Genomic DNA, 17,684 nt, shown 5'->3' on the forward strand with positions numbered 1-17,684 from the left:
GACAATTTCAGTTGTCCTTTACAAAAATGTAGTTAGAGCAACTAAATGTCAGGGCATGATTTAATCCAAGTTCTCTGAGTTTGAGAACAAGAGAAGGCTCTCTAGTGTGTGCCTTCCTAAGCGTAATAGGGCAAGACAGTAACCAAAAAGATGCTTTACTCCATTTCTGCGAGATTGAATAAACCAAATTTTATCGACCAAGACGTCGATCCAAGAGGATTTCATGCAGCTCCTAATAATGATCTTTGGAACACGCCTTTTAGCCTCAGTGTTCATCTTGCGCTGAAACATCTAGTTTCATGAGAACTTTTGAAATAACACCATTTTATGCAAGATGCCCAAGATAACAATCCAGGGGCATGATTTGATTGGAAGAGAAAGAGGTGTTGATTGACAGCGCAGGGAAAAAAGAGCATCAAGACTATCGACATGACCCTCTAACTTTTATCTCACTCTCACAACTTTCACATCACATAAAAAAAAACAATGCTTCCTATAGACTATTGCGTCGATGTATTAGAAGGCTTATACTTACAAGCAGTCTGGAATCCAGATCGATGCGTGCGCTTATGGGATTATGAAGTATAGTTACAGCTACTTTTTTTCATCAGAGCTGGAGGATATCGAAAGACGGTGCTGCGGATTCACTTGCTTCATGTACTATTGTCTAAGAACAGAGCATGTCTACAACGCGTTTTACGAACGGTTTGGGTCCGGCTTTGTCTTTGTGGAGAATGAAGAATTCCAACGCAATGGTTTTGATGGACATGAGTGCAGCGGTTGTCGCTACGAGGACCCTTTGTTCCTCCTTGTTGACCACAACAGGTTCCATTCGCCCGAGTATCAGAGAAAGAAGATGGCTAGCTTGCGGCTGGAAAGGGAGCTGTTCAAGTTTTACGAGGTAACATTTGGTTTGCTGTGTATGTCGTTGTCAGCGGCACTGATGATCAATCGACCATGTAGGATAACGCCATGACGCAAAAGACCATCAGAGATAGAAACATTGTCATTGGCAAGATTCATGACATGATTGAAGCCGTATGGAGCAGCCTGCCAAATTCTACAGTAGAATTTTTTTTGGGTAAATAGCGAGAATATTTTTTATGACAATGCCTACAATGACTGACTCTTTCCTAAACAAACAGCTCTACGAGAACCCGCTTGGCATCTGACAGCAGTGATTTGGATCTGGCCATTGTTATTCCGCAATTCATCAATGCTAGCAACGAGACATTGAAAGAGCTCAAAGGCATGCCAACCTCATTCTTCAACATGCACTACTTGGCCACGAAACTACGAGAAATAGGCCTGGTGAATGTGCAAGCGATTCAGGGTGCAACAGTGCCAATCTGTAAATTCACCGACTCTGAAACAGGACTGCAATGTGACATTAACGCTTCCAGTTCTCTGGGTGTGGAGAACAGCCAGCTGATTGACGCATACAGGAAGCTGGACGCACGTGTAGGCCCTTTTTTGTATGCCCTCAAGTGTTTCGTAAAGAAGAGAGATATCAATGACAGTAAGCTACGTTTAGCCTTTATTTGTCAAGATGAATATTGATTTGTTTGCGACAGATCGAAGAGACACCCTGTCAAGTTATGCGTACTGTCTGCTAGGTATCTACTTCCTAATGAACTACAACCACGACTCTCCTATTGTCTCCAACTTACAAGACTTCAAATGCAACTGCGATGCTGAATGTTCTGGATATGGCTGTAAGTTTGGTGCAACAAACTACTCTGTGGACGGGCAGCAGGTGCGCTATCACGATTTGCGTAGAGGTTATTTCTGATTCCAAATACCAAACCAAGAAGGAACAAGGACGACAGGCTGCTACTATAACTCAATGGGATGGCTATTGTCTCGACAACCTCGGCAAGATTATGCTGGAGTTTTTCAAGTGGGCATCCAACATTGAAAACCTCACAAGACACATGTCGATCTGTTACTCTGACATGGACATTCCAAATGTGCCAAACAAGTGGTTCAGGAAGAGCATGGTGATACAGGATCCATTCGTCCTCAGCAAGAATGTTGCGTAGGTGTTGCCTAAGTGGCGACGGCTTGTTTATCTAACTCTTTCTTCCCAACAATAGAAGCTCATGTAGTGAATTAGAACTCAATAGAATACTAGCTGAATTCCAGCGTGCAGCCAATCTACTCGAGGAAACTGACATGACATTTGTTGAAATGTGCAATAGTAGGTCAGAGCTTGGATCGAATTCTCGATTCTCAAATACTGCAGTGGAGGTGCCTCTCAGTGTCAACAAGCCGCGTAGCAAGAGGAATAAGAATCGATTCAGACATCGCATGCAATAAGACAACAATCAAAATAGGTGGGGGAGACCTCAACAATCATCCAGACGGGGATTACATCAGCTTTCGATAATGTATACCAGAGATCCTTGCCGACTTGTTTGTACTTGTATGTTATGACCTATTATCACTATTAAATGATTGCTGCTTTTAAAAGGTTAATAAGCATATGTACTATTTGTAGTACACAATGCGGATTTGTACATTTATAAAAAAAAAGTTGGCACAAATCATTATGGAAATCACTCTTCTTTCTCAAATGCTGACAATTGTCCCAAAGGAAATTTTGGGCCAAATCATTAAGCTGCTGTCTCGGCATGACATGTATCAGCTCGTGTGCACTTGCAACTATATGTACCTGATGACTCTGCCCTCCCTCTATAGTTATTTGGAGCTTGGATACCATGTTTACGTTCGCCAGCTGCGACATGGTGTCAAAACAAATCTCTTTCTAAGAAACACGATTGGTAGCTATACAAAGCACCTCGAGTTGAGATCTCGGCAAAACAAGAATTGCTGGAGGGTAGACGACTTGACGCAGATCCTAAGCACTTTGTCTCGAGTGGAAACCTTGTCGTTTACTGACTTCCATGCCCTCTCTACAGAAACCATCCTCAACGTAGTTGCTTCACTACCAAGTTTAAAGCACATTGAATTTAAATATTGCCATATCTTGTCTAGGCCATTGATCCAGCACAGGTTTGCCTCCAACGACGCACCATCAGCGAGCAACCCCTTGCCAGCCATTTACAGCCTATCCTACATCTGGACTGATTTCACTAAGAGAGCAATTGCGCCTTGCTTATTTCCACAGATAACAAACCTTGAGCTTGGATCGAATCGAAACAAGTACGAATCAGTAAACGGACTCATGGTGAATTTGGTCACACACCACTGCCCAAACATTACTCATCTGACTATCGCATTGCCACAAGTAGACGAACCCATTTTATGTGATACAATAGCACACTATGGCGCACAGCTACAGCAACTATCTATCAAATGCGTCGGCTATCGTACACTTTTGGCAATTTCCGCTCAAGCATTGAACTTACAAAAGCTTGCACTACGTGTAACATCCGAACCACAGGAAGAAGAGGACATCAGTCCATATATGACCCAGATAATTACAGCATGCAAACGTCTTGAAAGCTTTGAAATAGCATCTACACAGCTGGATCAACATGTTCCCAACAAAATTTGGGAAGCAATCATTGCTGGTAGAAACGTGGATCTCACAAACGCATCTCAGAAAAGGCAATCAAGAGCACAATTTGCTCTCATGGTAAGACAGAAGAACCAAATGGCAAAAAACGACTCAAAATCAGGAATGGCAAGTCGGCAGAGGCTCCCTCTTAGAAGAAATAGCGTCTGGTTTGATACTGTCTCTGAAGAAGTCTTGGAACAACGTTATCATTACAACAATTCAATCAGTGGAAGATATCAACACCGGCGCAATAATTTTGAGCAACTACAGCTTACTCGTTCAGAGTGCATGGCGATAAGAGACTCTACATTGAATGCTTGATTTACATGATTATTCGTCAAACAGTAATAGTGATCATCACATTATGCTTCCAAGCATTCTCATAATAAACTCAAATGCAAATCAAATTATAATCAACCGTTTATTTGCACAAGCAGTGACAACTGAAGACATTTCAATACTATTACATGCGACTAACACCGTACAAGTTGCCACCTTCCACCTTATGATTGTAGATGGCAGAAAGGCAGAAGCCAAGGACAGTACGTGTATCTCTAGGATCAATAATACCATCGTCCAACAAGCGAGAGGACGTATAGTACACATCGGATTCAGCTTCGACAGATGCTTGAAACATTGCTTTTCTATCATTAGCCAACTCTTCGTCAATCTTTTGACCCATTCTATTTGCAAAAAAAAAAAAGGATGAGTTAAGCAAACTACATTCAAAGCAATCGCTACGGGACGTTACCTAGCAGCACCTTGACGCATGACAAGATCAAGAACACCAGTCAACTGCTCTGCACCCATGACAGAGCATTTAGAGTTGGGCCATGAGAACAAGAATCTAGACATGCAAGAGTTGAGTTGCCAAGGGCGGATAGCAAGAAGCATAGCAGACTTACCTTGGCTCATAAGCACGGCCGCACATGGCATAGTTACCAGCACCATAACTGGCACCCATCATAATTGTAATAGCAGGGACAGCAGAGTTACTAACAGCGTTGATGAAGCGCGAGCCAGCTTTGATGATACCCTCTTCTTCGTATCTCTTGCCAACCATGAAACCAGTGATGTTTTGCAAGTAAATCAAGGGAGTGTTTCTAATGATCAACATATGTTACTAACAAGCAAGGAACGCATGATAATGCAGTATTACTTCATGTTACAAAGCTGAATAAACTGTGTGGCCTTATTGGCTTCTTGCGTGAAGATAACATTATTGTTTGCAAGAATACCGACAGGAATACCTTGAATAAATGCCCAACCACACACTAAATTGCCACCATAGTTTGGCTTGAAGGGTGTGAATCGAGAGCCATCGACAAGACGAATAATGACTTCAGTAGCATCGAAAGGAATACGAATGTTGGCAGACACGATGCCGAGCAATTCATCTAAACTCAAGCCGTTAGCGGGCATGCCATGTGTCTAGGCAGTGAATAGTGTTACCAGCAGGGTAGTAAGGCTCCTCATATTCGCACCTCAAATGTCTTATGGGTAAGTTGCCCTTTTGTTCCCAATTCAAGTTGGCAACCCATTCACGGGCCTTTCGAATACCATCAAATTCATCGTTTGCCAATTGATCGCTGACACCGGAAACACGGGAGTGCATGTCAGCACCACCAAGACTTTCAGAATCAGTGATTTCACCTGTAGCCATTTGAACTAAAGGAGGGCCGCCCAAGAAAACTTGAGCTTGTTTCTAGGAGCAAAACATGGAGTGAATAAAATGAGCCAGAAATCAAAGTGATATGGTACATACCTTGACCATAATGACATAATCACTCATACCAGGAGTGTAAGCACCACCAGCAGTAGAACTACCGAATACAACACAACAAGAAGGAACACCTGCCTTGGATCTATAGACGGGCGTCAGTTTTTTTTTTGCATGGTATGATTGAGCGCAAGTGTCCTATTTACTGAATGGCTTGATTACGAAAACCAGCACCGCCTCTGTGGAATACACGGAATTGTTGTTGCAAGTTGGCACCAGCCTAAAGTTAAATAGATGTCAATGATCGATCCAAAGTTTTTAGCTTTGGAATCTCTCTTACAGATTGCACAAATGTCACAGTAGGCAGCTTGTTTTGGATTGCAATTTGGTGAAGACGGCCACCTTTGAGAGCCGAAGTCTCATTCATGGCACCGCCTGCCATGGTAGCGACATTTGCAGAGACAACGCACATGACACCACTGCATGAATAAGGGTTAATGTATGTGCAGTGCATATAGATCATACACATCTGTACCTGACAAGACCAATGCCCGACACAAGAGAACCACCTTTTTAAGCAAAAATGATATTAGTAATTTGATTCCACACTTTCGTTGTGAGAGATAAATGAATCTACCAAGTGTCATGTCATCCTGATCATAGCCGGCAAGCGCACATAGTTCCAAGAATGGGGAATCTTCATCGAGCACTAATTCCACACGCTCACGAGCTATACAAAAAGTGTGGGGTATATTAGCTCAAGCATTTGCGTCCCATCATCACCACTTGAGCATACCAGATAATTGACCACGCTTTCTATGCAATGCAATACTCTTGGGCTTGCCTTCTCCTGTGGCTTCCTTGAGTCTCTCTTTCAAATCATCAATCAAACCCTGCCATTCCTCGACATTGTTTTTGTATTCAGGGCTGGTTTTATTGACGGCGGTGGGATGGCGCTGAACAAGATGATCTCTAGAGGTTAATGTAGACATGGTGTGTGTAATACAATGGATGAAATCGATAGATTAGTGAAAAAAAAAAAGAGAAAAGACGTAAAGAAAAAAGTTGCTTAAAGTTATAAAGGTGAATACAGCAGAAAAAAAAAAGATTCTCACATGTATTTTTCACAATGTGAATACCGAATTTGGCATATTTGCTATTGGCAGTGGCTATTGAATGAATTCAAGCAAATTGAACTGACCAATCAATACATTAGCGTGGAATCCCTGAGAGCGAGATGCATTAATGTGTGTTTCGTCTCTATTAATGGGTATTTGCTATAAGAAGCCCAACCATTCCGTGAGAAATGAACTTGGCAAAGGCCAAACGAGCATGGTGATACAGAGCTATCCGTTTTGTGCGGGGCAGATTTGCTCCAGGTTAGGGATGTTGTGTGTAGCATTCAATGTCAAGGCAAGGTAGGATCATGATCTCAAAAGATGGGTAATAGCATTAATAGTCTTATGCAGAAACAGCATATGCATACAATCGACACATGTTTAGAATGCTGCTTAATATACACATGAACCGCAACCAAATGAAACAGAAAACGCTGGAATCCGTTTAGCAGAAAGGAAACGAAGTCTAATAGAGTAACATCTAGTTCACCTTATGAGCCAAATGACGCTTGATTGAGCAACGATAAAGTTCTGCAAATACTGCACTGATCATTGGATAAAACCACTGTGCTGGCATGATAATCCTACAAATATACTCGCTTTTTGACTTTGCTATACCCATGCAAGAAGGCTCCACTGATAACTTGCGACTGTTGATCTTACTCTTTGACGACGCCCCAGACTTGCATTGGTGTGATTAGTTCATATATGGGCAGCTAATATACTCACATTACTTTTAATTACTGAAAACTATGCAATATATAGCAAAATTTGGATACATTCAAGCGCTAATTTCTCTTGTTAGAAGCCGTTCTAGACTTCCAGAATGGCACCAAACAATTGCTCTAGACTAGCAGCTACTTACAGATACCTTTGCTCAGCTTTTTGAGGACCCAAAAAAAAACATGACCAAAAATCGACTTCAAACCATGAGGGGGGGGGGGTACCTCATGCTTTTCATCGAAAATCAAACGATCGCGTTTTTGACCTCCAAAATGAAGACTTTTTACTAAGGTATATATTAATTCAAAAGTTTTTTTTTTTTTTGTATTTAAATGTGTTTTTTATTTATATTATAGACAGTAAGGTGCCATAAGGGTCTTACATGTCTAAGAAAGAAGAAATTAACTTGGAATGATCTTCCAGAAAAGAGGAGAAAACAGCCCGAGTGATCCAAGATTTACCATCAATTGTGCAGCCCCAATGATGTTGCCAGATAGATGAGAAGGCAGCGCCGAGAAGTTCCAAGATGGAAATGTCCAGAGGATTGTTGTCCTGGCCGTGAAGGGTGGTCAACCCAATCCAGATGGCCTCGTCCGTAGGGAACAGATCAGCAAGACCAAGGTGAGAGACAAACTCATACCAGAAGAGGGACTTCATACTGCAGCCAATGACCATATGGTATTCATCTTCAGTTGCTTCATGACACATCTTACACAGTGGGGAAGGATACTTCACACGGTTCATGGAGTGCAGGCGAACCTGCACCGAGAGATGTCCATGCAGCAAACGCCACCACGGTGTAAATGCCTTGGGCGGGAGACAGAGAGACCAGAAATCACGCCAGAGGTGAGGAGGAAGCAGGAGATGTGGTGGGCGATAGCCAGGAGGATGGGCTGGGCGACGCAACATGTCAAATGACGGATGCCAGGAACGGCGTAACGCCCCGTATATTAATTCAAAAGGTTTCTCTCGATCCAAGACAACCCCTGAAACTTTATTTGTGTCACTTTTATATGTAAAAACTCGACATTTTCGCCAAAAACCTCATTTCGTATTTTCAAATATTCCTCTACAAGTTTTTTTTAAACATCTATTTTAATTGGCACCATCAGATGCGCATTGAAAAGTACTCCAGAAATGCATTAGGAAGTACGGGCAGATCATCACATTTTATATAGTTGAATTTTGCAAAATAGTTAAATTCAAGTCGAAAAAAATCAAATCTGCTCAATCATGAACTGATTGTATGTCGGAGATGTAATCAGCTTTTGGTGTTGCAGGTGGCTGCACCGTGACAAAAAACCTGATATGAAGGTATGTGAAAATATACATTACAAATCGTTCTCGTACATTTGTCTAAACATGTATATCATAGAAAAATGCGCCCACCGCTTGATTATAGTCCTGCTCCTATAGTTTACGCGGAGCACGTAATGAAAACCTTTAAACATTATGTGATTTGCATCAAATCACATCCACAAAATAATATGAACTAGACATAGAGCCCTACTGCATAATGAATCAAGATGTTTTATTGGCTCCCATTTGATATAAAATGGCATATCATTGCTATCGATTTGAGCTGAATGGATACTGTAATAAAGCTGCTTTAGGTAACGTTATTATTCGACCAAACTTGATAAGGATTCAACAATGAAGATGCTATCAAGCAGCAAACAGATAGTTGGCAAGCAATACTGGGTATCTTTCCAGTTGTCATATTAAGATGCATCATGAAAGCTTGTTATTGCAGATGTGTCTGGCTGAAACGCTATTTTCTAATCTGCAATATCAAGTAGATGAGGTGAGGTCTCGAGCTGAACTAGCGTGCCCATTGGATAATATGATGCCTTACTACATGCAAGCTGTTCACTTATGGTAATCTTGTGTAATAGACTATACCTCACATTGGGAGCCATGACAGCGAAAGCTTGGCTTTATAATCTTTATGAATTGACCAAACTTTAAAACGAAACTAGCACTAGCGCATTGCACTGATACATGACAAGCAAAAAAAACAAGTGCTAATCAGTTCCCAAGAGCACAATGGCATCTACAACATCCGGATAATTAGGAAGCCGCTAACCTCACCGGATGTGCCTAGCATGTCTAGTATATATCAAGCCATCTCTTCTTCAGGCCCTGAATGTATACCGTTGAACCCATGAATGGACTTGTATGAGGCTCATCTAGAATGATTTTAAACGTTTTAGAGCATCCACTCATTGCATGAAATAGTTGCGAATTTACATGATTGGATAAATTCAGTTGCGATCTGGTGTATTTGAAAATAAAAAAGTAGCGGATTTCTCTTTCTCTCTCTTTCTCACTCTTTCTCTCGCTCTTAATCTTTCTATACAGAAGAAAACATGGCCAAACGAAAAGTCAGTTGTTTGCCTTGTCGAATTAAAAAAGTGAAATGTGATGGAGAAAAGCCATGCACTCGATGTGAAGCTCGACAAACGGCATGTATCTATCAGAAACCCGGCGCAGTAGGAAGACCACCTAAAAATGCAGTTGTAAATAAGCTCGTTTTGTCTCGAATAGCATCCAACATCCATGACAACAAAGAGGGACCCAATTCCAAGACATTTTGCCGAGAATTCATCTTTGAGAATGTAACCATGACGCCTGTACTGGCACCAGTACGATACTTGCATGACAATACAGAGCAAGGGTTGGATTTCTACATCAACACACTGTTTTCCACCTATTTCGCAAAGAACACCACACTGGATCAGTTCATTGAAGAACGGCGCAGCGAGAATGCAGTAGTTCTCCATCCTGATTATGCCAGTGTCAACACCAAGGTCAAGATCTTTGATTTAACCGATTACTTTACTTGGATGAGTGCTGACATGGCTAGCATTCTGATGAAACGAGTGTCCAAACTCAAGCTGACATACTACACTGATTTGGAGTTCTCTCGAACAGCCTTGGCTTACGACCGTACAACCAGCTTCTTTGAGTCACCGTCCAGTGTTTCCCTGACGATCAATCCATTAAACTCATTGCCACCACAGCAAGCAGTACGGCTCATCGAGTGCTTCTTTTGCATACATCCCTTTTCCAACTTGCTCAACAAGACGATGCTTTTGCAAGCTTACTGGACCGACACAGCTGATCCACTGCTACTCACTGTTGTGTATGGTACCACCATCTTCAAATCTCAGTTACTGGACGGCAAACCGCTGGAATTGTGGGATGCACTGAACAAGAAGAAACGAAATCCCTTCTTGGACTATGCTCATGTTCTTTTATCCAAGGCATCTGCAGAAACCACGCCCAGTAAATATCAAGCAATTGTGTTGTTGGCTTTGTTCGAGGTCACGTTTGGGTTCCCAAAAAGAGGCATGTCGCTATTCGGCCTGTCGTACATGCTGGCTGCTCGATTAGGCTTGTTTGATAATTCAATGCCTGCTGGTCTGAGCGACGTGGAGAAGGAGCTACTGCTGAACACGTTCTGGGCAGCATTTGAAACTACTATCAGAGGATGCGTAGAGCGTAAGTTGCGTGAGGCTAGTGTGCATTTGCAGCCAGTACTAACCTACCGCTAGTGGAGCAAATTCCAAGAGCTGCATTGGCCTATCATGAGCACCCTTATCCGCCGCCCAACATCAAACTGTCCAAATCATACCAGTACGACGTAGAAAACAACAACCCACGCCTATTTAAATGGTACTTTTATCTGCTGGAAACATTCTACATCAAATCAGTCATAGCCCGAGTCAGCTGTAAGCTCATTTTGCAGCTGCCACATTCATCTGATCCAACACTGCCCAAAGCACCGTGGCAAGTGCTGAGTCGCTTCAGACCAGAGCTGTTCAAGCCGTACCCCAAGTTGCAGCCCAACGTTGAAGAGAGAATCTCTCAAGTACTGGACGAATTCCAGCAGTTCAATGACGCCTGCAGAAAAGATTGGTCACCTTTGCAAGCTTATACCCTAGACCTCTTTTATTTATTTTATAGAATCAACATGTATTTCATTCGAGATTCAGTGAGGAATCCAGACGGCAGGAATCATCCCTTCAGCCTGTATCAACAGCACACACCGACAGAACTGGATTTGACCAATGTGGATAACGTTTTGCGAGTCCACAAAGCGATACCCGAATCCATTCAACTGCTGGCTCGCACCTACACTCACCTCATCAACCCAGTCAACTACTATGACCAGACGGATTTCTTGCCTCGCGGTATTATCATCTCTGCTGTGGATTCAGCGGCTCAGGTCTTGATGTATGCCTATCGACTGGAAGCGTCAGATCAACTACGACAGCACATTGAAAAGGCCGAGGCGATTTTGAATATACCTATTATCTGGGGAGATTGGGGTACCTGTGAACTGCTGAGAACAGTGATCCACAACTTTTTGGATGCCAATCCAGTGTTACCAGAGAAAGACAAGACGGCGACAGGGAGAGAGGAGCCATCGTTATCGTCCAATAGCAGTGTCAGCACGCATGAGAATGATGCACCCTCATTTGATAATGTGGATCTAAATGATGACAGCACGGATCTTATTACATCATTCTTGCCACCCACAGCCAATGTTTTTCCTGCTGACACGACACAACCACCAGCACCGCCTTCTACCTCCAATTTTATCATGACTCCATGGCTGACGGGACAAGAACCTTGGACGCAAGATATCAACCAGATTTTATCCAATTCAGATCTGCTCTCTGCACCGTTTGTGGATCCATTCCAGCCGCAAACGCAAGAGCAACTCCAGCCCCAACCTCAACCACAACCACAGCAAACACATGAACAACAGCAGTTTGAATTTGTCAGTGACCTTTTCGATGGATTATTTTAATTTGCTGGGGGGGGGAATGTCTCTGTATTTCCTATTTTGAAACATCATAAAAAATGCATGAATTTCATTTTATTTATTCCTTTTTTTTTTTTTTTTTTTCTTTTTCTTTTTATCTCTTTCTGTATACAATGTACCAACCTACTTCTCAATCGTCTGGCCCGCCCAACGATCAGCACAAGTATTACCCTCCTCCACCTACATTTAATAATAACAACACATATGGCGATCAAGCGCATATCGAATATGGCCAACAGCAGCAATCTTACAGCCAACAACCACCCAATTACGGCGTTCCTCCTCCACCTCTCGACCAGCAGCAACAGCCATACACTGAAGGCGAAAAGATAAAGCCTTCCAAGGGTTGGAACGATGTCTGGGCAATCATACTCTGGCTATGTAATTTGGGTGCTTTCATTGCTTTGGCTGTCATTGCATTGAGTACATATACAAATCACAAAGGATCCTACAATGGCGTGCAATCCGAAAATGCCTATCCAGGCTTAACATTCGACACGTCCACCTTGATGATATATGGCTTCTCGGCCATTATAGGGTTTGGCATCAGTTTCCTGTATTTGATCTTGGCCAACTTGTTCCCCAAGCCATTGATCGTTGCGACATTTATTGGATCTATCATTGTGTACTTTGGCGTCACCATCTACTACTTTGTCGAGCACTACTACTCTGCCGCCATCGTGTTCTTGATCTTTTCATGTCTGTATGTGGCCTGTTTCTTTTGGTGGAGGAGCAGAATTCCGTTTGCTACGGGTAAGTGATGTGAGGGGTTATTCAACAGAGAAGCGAAATACTAATCGAAAGCATCCAGTCATGCTACAGACAATCACTAAAATCACCAAAAGCCACCCTTCCACTATCATCATTGGCATCATCTCGCTCATCATTCAGACAGCTTTCAGTTTCCTGTTCATGTTCACCACCATTGGCATCTATCAAGCTTGGTACAGCTCAGCCAGCAACAATTCCCAGCTGAATTGCGCCATGGTATTTCTGGTGTTTAGCTTTTACTGGACATCCCAAGTGATCACCTATGTCACCCATGTTACAATAGCAGGTATCTTTGCTACAGTGTACTTTTTAAACGATGGTGTCCGTCATCCTGTTTGGGGAAGTGCTAAGCGTGCATTGACCACCAGCTTCGGCTCTATTTGCTTTGGTGCTCTCCTCATTGCCATCATCAACTTGGTCCGGTACTTTTTGTCCATCGCAAGGGCTAATACAGACAATGCGTGCATGGCATTCTTCATTTGCATTATCCAGTGTATCGTGAATTGTGCAGCTGGTTTGTTTGTAAGTATCCACGCTGTCTACTTGATGAATGTGTGTTGTTGATGTGTACATGGCATTAGGAATGGTTTAATTACTATGCATTCAGCGGGGTGGCCATCTACGGCAAAGCATTTGTGCCCACTGCGAGACAGACTTGGACCATGATCAAAGACCGTGGCATTGAAGCCATGATCAATGACAACTTGATTGGTAATGTATTGTTTATGGGCGGTTTGTTGGTGGGTGTGCTCTGTAGTCTGTTGGGCTATATCTACCTCATCGTATCAAACCCTCCGTACAATCGTGATGGTGGTATGACGCCTGTCGTCATTATGATATGCTTCTTGGTTGGCGCCTCCATGTTCTCCACTATTGCAACTGTGATTTCGAGTGGTGTAGCAACCACCTTTGTTTGTCTTGCTGAAGATCCGGAAGCTCTGAGAAGGTAAGTTTGTTTTATAGTGCCTTGAGCTACCGAGTACTCAAGTGTTTTATTGTAGATCACAACCAGAGTTGTACGAAAAGGTAATTTGACATCAATATACTTGTAGATGGAAGCTGACTTGCTGTTTGTAGATTCGTGAAACATGGCCTCGCATTGCTCAAGGTGTATAAATATAAAGTAGTAATAAATCAATAATTGTATGGTTTGATCTGCTTGTTTTATTGGGGGGGTAAATGAGATATAGAGAGTGCGATTTCGAATATCAATTTCGGTATAGGATGTGTATATGGTGTCTATAAATATATGCAAAGGCCAGTGGTAATCTGATCAACACCAGCCGAGAATTTTCCACCATCCCATGCCCACAGTAAAGTAGATGACAAGGTAGAATAGCGCTATTTGGCCTCCAATGGTGAACCATTTTGAACGAGAGACATAACCTGGAGCATAATACATGGCCAAGCTTCCCGTAGAAAAGTTTGTCTATGCAAATATACGTTAGTAAGCGTTCAAATGCGCACTGAACACACATCAACAACATACCATACAACCACCAAGAGCACCAAAATAAGCAAGCAAGCAAGTCAGTATCATTGGGTTGGCGCCTAATGAATGTCCCGCATCCAAAAAAGTAGCTACAAATGCCACAGTATGAGCGCTCAGAGAGGAGAACATGAATGTAGTCAGAAAATAAGCGATAGCCAAGGCCGGCACTGCAGGCAATCTGAGATGTGTGATAGCCAAAGATACTTTATGACCAATATAGCCAGATGCGCCTGCTTCAGAGAGTTGAGTGGCAATGGTAACAAACCCACCTAGCCAAAACAATGTTTCCCACTATAAGAGAGAGAGAGAGAGAGAGAGAGAGAGAGAGAGAGAGAGAGAGAGAGAGAGAGAGTTATTTCACAATGAATCTGGTTGGGATATACACAACTTACGGCATTGGTATTGTTGGCCACATCTTTCCAATGAATGGTGCCCATATGTAGCAAGGCTACAATGCCGATTAAAGCAACCAAGGTTGAGTCTATTTTAGTGTAGCCGGATGTTACCCACATCACAAGACACGCAAAGAGAACAAAGCAGAGTTGCTAAGAACACTTGTTAGAAGGCGCATTTATCAGCTCAGTCACGATACTCACTAGTTCTTTGCTTGACATGGAGCCCATGGCATGCAATTCTTTAGAAGCGTGCTGAACAATGTCTTCTCCATCCGCCTTCAGTTGCTGACCTTCTTCCACACGAGCAGATTCCCCCTTTGATTTAAAAATACCACATGACCAGGCCAACAGGAGGGGCAAAATAGCAGCACAGACTAATGCAGGAACAGAGCTTCCTGCAATCCAGGTCATGAAATTAAACTGCAAATCAGGGTAGAGTGTATTTGCTTTGACCAAGACGATGGGATTGGGAGCCATGCCTATCTAGAATTCATCAGTCATTCATCTCACGGATGGGACCCTCTGAAAATTACCTGTCAAATACATGGAGGCAGACAATAAATTGGCGTGGGCTCCAACCAGCATCAGAAATCCACCTACCTTGGGGTTCTGAGATGGTGTTGAACCTAAAGTGGTGGCAATGGAATGTACTACGGGTAATACTATACCACCACCTCTCGCTGTATTGCTAGGCACAACCGGAGCCAGTAATAACTCTAAATTTTACATTTCATTAGTCATTTCTCCCGCACTACTTGTTTACAAGGTGGTACCTGATAGCAAAATGGCATATGCTAGACCTATGACATGCTTGCCGAATGAGCGGATCATGAATAAGGATATCCTCTTTCCAAGCTGTGTCACTTCAACAGCTTTTCCCAGATGGAAAGCAGCAAAAATCAACCATACAACAGAGCTAGAGAACCCCTCTAACGAATGGTGAAAGGCCTCTTTGCCACCGTTGCATTCAAAAGGCACCTCTGTAATGGGATTGATCTCTCCGCAGAGACGGCATTCCGTGCTCATGCCTGTAACATGATCTTCACATACAAATGAATGCGTGCTGGACAGCAGTGTCAGGGCGGTCAACACCAGCACTGATATATCAACTGACGTAGTGATGAGTGCAAAAATACAGCTAATAGATGGGTTGGATATAAGACGACATGGCCTATCCACATGAATTGCAAAGAACACACCTTGTAAACACAGCAAGCAACCGAATGGATGTCAGTGTGAGTTCGTCTGATGGAGTCACTCCAAACCAAATGGCTGATCCCAGAGCAAGCGAAGGCAAGAGACTGAAGAGCTTGGAGGCGATGCATTTGCGGTACACAGTAACTGCCATGCCTACAGTATCGTTGCATTAATGCACAATGTTTACATGTTTATTCCGCACAACAAACGTGTACCTCGGTTGTTTGTTGATTCCCTTAGCTCCAATGTTGTGTTGTTGCTGTCCACAGGTAATAAGCATGTGCTTTCAGAGGGTATCTCGGTAGAAATGGCAGCAGGTGGTTCCTTTCGCATTTTGTATAAAAAGAAGAGTGAAAGAGAGAGAGATGAAAGATGATGAATCAAAAAAAAAAAAAAATGGATCCTGTTAAATACTAGAAAAATCTTCCTTTTATAGTTGTTTTAACTAGCAAGGTCTGGATAAATGAAGCATTGCAGCTGATGATGATGAGATGATTGTGGTATTAACTGCATAAACACATATAAAACGGAACGCATAGCCGGTTCATCCATCTTGCCTGCTGCTGTTGGATCTCACTCTGCGTTGACCCCTTGAATACCCAGTGAGGAATGATCGATATAGAATAACCACATGGTGTATGGCAGTGTACGACCTGGCAAATGACTCTATAACAACTTGACACACTCACCCTAATTGGATCCACTCTGGTATTCATAAGGTTTTTCTCATGAGTTTGTAGTGTAATATCACATTTTCTTAAATGACTCATTTTATTAATGACCCTGCATCTTGAAATGAGCTATTTTGTTCTATTCATACAGTGCTTCTTTTGCGTGGATAATGTACACCATGGCTTGGTTATAACGCACATCAATGCCTCGTTCTTTGCCCTTCTTGCATATGTAGCCGTTCAAATAATCAATCTCTGTGAGGTTCTTGGATCGGATATCTTGCAGGGTCGAACACACATTCTCTCCTGCTTCTTGGTTGATGGCCAGCACCATGTTCATCAACGAATCCACTGTTTCACCAGGCAAGTCCTCTTTAAAGACATCATGCGCTTCCTGGCAGATGGACCTCATCAGGGCAATACCACTGGGATTGCCGTTCTTGATGTTGCCAATGTTCTTGTACATGAGCACAGATGCCACTGCGTTGATACAGGCATTGACAACCAACTTTTTGTACATCTTGACTAGCACCTGATGCCAAGGCAACTGAGCTGCATTCAGTTCTGGGATGGCAACGAGTTGGGATACAAGTTCTGACTGTGGTGTATCTTCAGCTGCATTTGCATGAGGGAACCTTCCAATCCGCAAAGCGTCTGGGTCAGCATAACCAGAATGATGTGTGATATCATAAGGGCCCATACGCTCAACTGCATGACGATTCACGCCAATAAAAATAGCAGGTGGGGTACTATTTGGCCACAAGTTTTCCACCAATTCTTCTGCAACACCCATTCCATTCTGAAGCAGCAAAATGGTGCTCTGGGCAGACAATCGAGAGGCCATGGGAGCAAGCGCCTTGAGAGTGTGGTGACCCTTGGTGGCTACAATGAGTGACTGGATGGGTGTTTGGTCAGTTGCGTCTCCCACAACACTTGCTTCAAAACCGGATATCTTGTTGGTGTGTCCTTGAGAACGATAGGTGATGGTGTTTTGACGGCTGCTAAAGTCATTTAGGTGGTTGCGAGAACGAAGCAGGAGTGTTACTGGTAGTTTATTGGACTTTAAGACGGATGCAATGTGGCATCCAATAGCTCCTGTTCCTAGAATATGAATGCTCATGGTAGAGAAGAAATGAGATGAAAGCTTATTCTGTGTTTGTCGCTGTATTTGTAAGCCGACGTTTGCTCGGAGTAACATGAGATCTTGCCCATCATTTTTGTGTCAAAATCACTCCAGTGG

At 42.9% G+C, this 17,684-nt stretch overlaps 8 protein-coding genes across 8 annotated transcripts; 4 read left to right on the forward strand and 4 right to left on the reverse strand.

Moving 5' to 3' along the window:
• Nucleotides 1-655: 655 nt before the first annotated feature.
• ATC70_002598 (uncharacterized protein) lies at nucleotides 656-2,319 on the forward strand (the record flags this gene model as incomplete). The annotated part of the gene is made up of 6 exons (XM_064821969.1): nucleotides 656-901; nucleotides 1,050-1,081; nucleotides 1,146-1,519; nucleotides 1,575-1,756; nucleotides 1,812-2,038; nucleotides 2,097-2,319. 6 exons carry the CDS (start codon nucleotides 656-658, stop codon nucleotides 2,317-2,319), a joined length of 1,284 nt encoding a protein of 427 aa, XP_064681655.1.
• Nucleotides 2,320-2,575: 256 nt separating this feature from the next.
• Nucleotides 2,576-3,844, forward strand: slp1 (WD repeat-containing protein slp1; the record flags this gene model as incomplete). The annotated part of the gene is made up of 1 exon (XM_064821970.1): nucleotides 2,576-3,844. The coding sequence occupies one exon, from the start codon at nucleotides 2,576-2,578 to the stop codon at nucleotides 3,842-3,844; it is 1,269 nt and encodes a 422-aa protein (XP_064681656.1).
• Nucleotides 3,845-3,986: 142 nt separating this feature from the next.
• Nucleotides 3,987-6,235, reverse strand: ATC70_002600 (uncharacterized protein; the record flags this gene model as incomplete). The annotated part of the gene is made up of 11 exons (XM_064821971.1): nucleotides 3,987-4,206; nucleotides 4,275-4,370; nucleotides 4,429-4,626; nucleotides 4,683-4,920; nucleotides 4,976-5,228; nucleotides 5,289-5,388; nucleotides 5,450-5,523; nucleotides 5,584-5,722; nucleotides 5,779-5,812; nucleotides 5,881-5,973; nucleotides 6,040-6,235. The coding sequence occupies 11 exons, from the start codon at nucleotides 6,233-6,235 to the stop codon at nucleotides 3,987-3,989; spliced, it is 1,641 nt and encodes a 546-aa protein (XP_064681657.1).
• Nucleotides 6,236-7,462: 1,227 nt separating this feature from the next.
• Nucleotides 7,463-7,993, reverse strand: ATC70_002601 (uncharacterized protein; the record flags this gene model as incomplete). Its single annotated transcript, XM_064821972.1, has 1 exon — nucleotides 7,463-7,993. The coding sequence occupies one exon, from the start codon at nucleotides 7,991-7,993 to the stop codon at nucleotides 7,463-7,465; it is 531 nt and encodes a 176-aa protein (XP_064681658.1).
• A 1,460-nt stretch (nucleotides 7,994-9,453) lies between these two features.
• On the forward strand, nucleotides 9,454-11,903 carry HUT1 (UDP-galactose transporter; the record flags this gene model as incomplete). Its single annotated transcript, XM_064821973.1, has 2 exons — nucleotides 9,454-10,588; nucleotides 10,642-11,903. The coding sequence occupies 2 exons, from the start codon at nucleotides 9,454-9,456 to the stop codon at nucleotides 11,901-11,903; spliced, it is 2,397 nt and encodes a 798-aa protein (XP_064681659.1).
• Nucleotides 11,904-12,031: 128 nt separating this feature from the next.
• ATC70_002603 (uncharacterized protein) lies at nucleotides 12,032-13,805 on the forward strand (the record flags this gene model as incomplete). Its single annotated transcript, XM_064821974.1, has 5 exons — nucleotides 12,032-12,671; nucleotides 12,730-13,211; nucleotides 13,271-13,635; nucleotides 13,691-13,715; nucleotides 13,767-13,805. 5 exons carry the CDS (start codon nucleotides 12,032-12,034, stop codon nucleotides 13,803-13,805), a joined length of 1,551 nt encoding a protein of 516 aa, XP_064681660.1.
• Nucleotides 13,806-13,962: 157 nt separating this feature from the next.
• ATC70_002604 (uncharacterized protein) lies at nucleotides 13,963-16,106 on the reverse strand (the record flags this gene model as incomplete). Its single annotated transcript, XM_064821975.1, has 8 exons — nucleotides 13,963-14,118; nucleotides 14,179-14,472; nucleotides 14,574-14,726; nucleotides 14,778-15,055; nucleotides 15,110-15,292; nucleotides 15,350-15,714; nucleotides 15,776-15,926; nucleotides 15,989-16,106. The coding sequence occupies 8 exons, from the start codon at nucleotides 16,104-16,106 to the stop codon at nucleotides 13,963-13,965; spliced, it is 1,698 nt and encodes a 565-aa protein (XP_064681661.1).
• A 477-nt stretch (nucleotides 16,107-16,583) lies between these two features.
• On the reverse strand, nucleotides 16,584-17,564 carry ATC70_002605 (uncharacterized protein; the record flags this gene model as incomplete). The annotated part of the gene is made up of 1 exon (XM_064821976.1): nucleotides 16,584-17,564. The coding sequence occupies one exon, from the start codon at nucleotides 17,562-17,564 to the stop codon at nucleotides 16,584-16,586; it is 981 nt and encodes a 326-aa protein (XP_064681662.1).
• Between the last annotated feature and the right edge of the window lie 120 nt (nucleotides 17,565-17,684).

This window comes from Mucor velutinosus, assembly GCF_035048745.1.
Source record: "Mucor velutinosus strain NIH1002 chromosome Unknown tig00000093, whole genome shotgun sequence".
Classification (NCBI taxonomy): domain Eukaryota; kingdom Fungi; phylum Mucoromycota; class Mucoromycetes; order Mucorales; family Mucoraceae; genus Mucor; species Mucor velutinosus.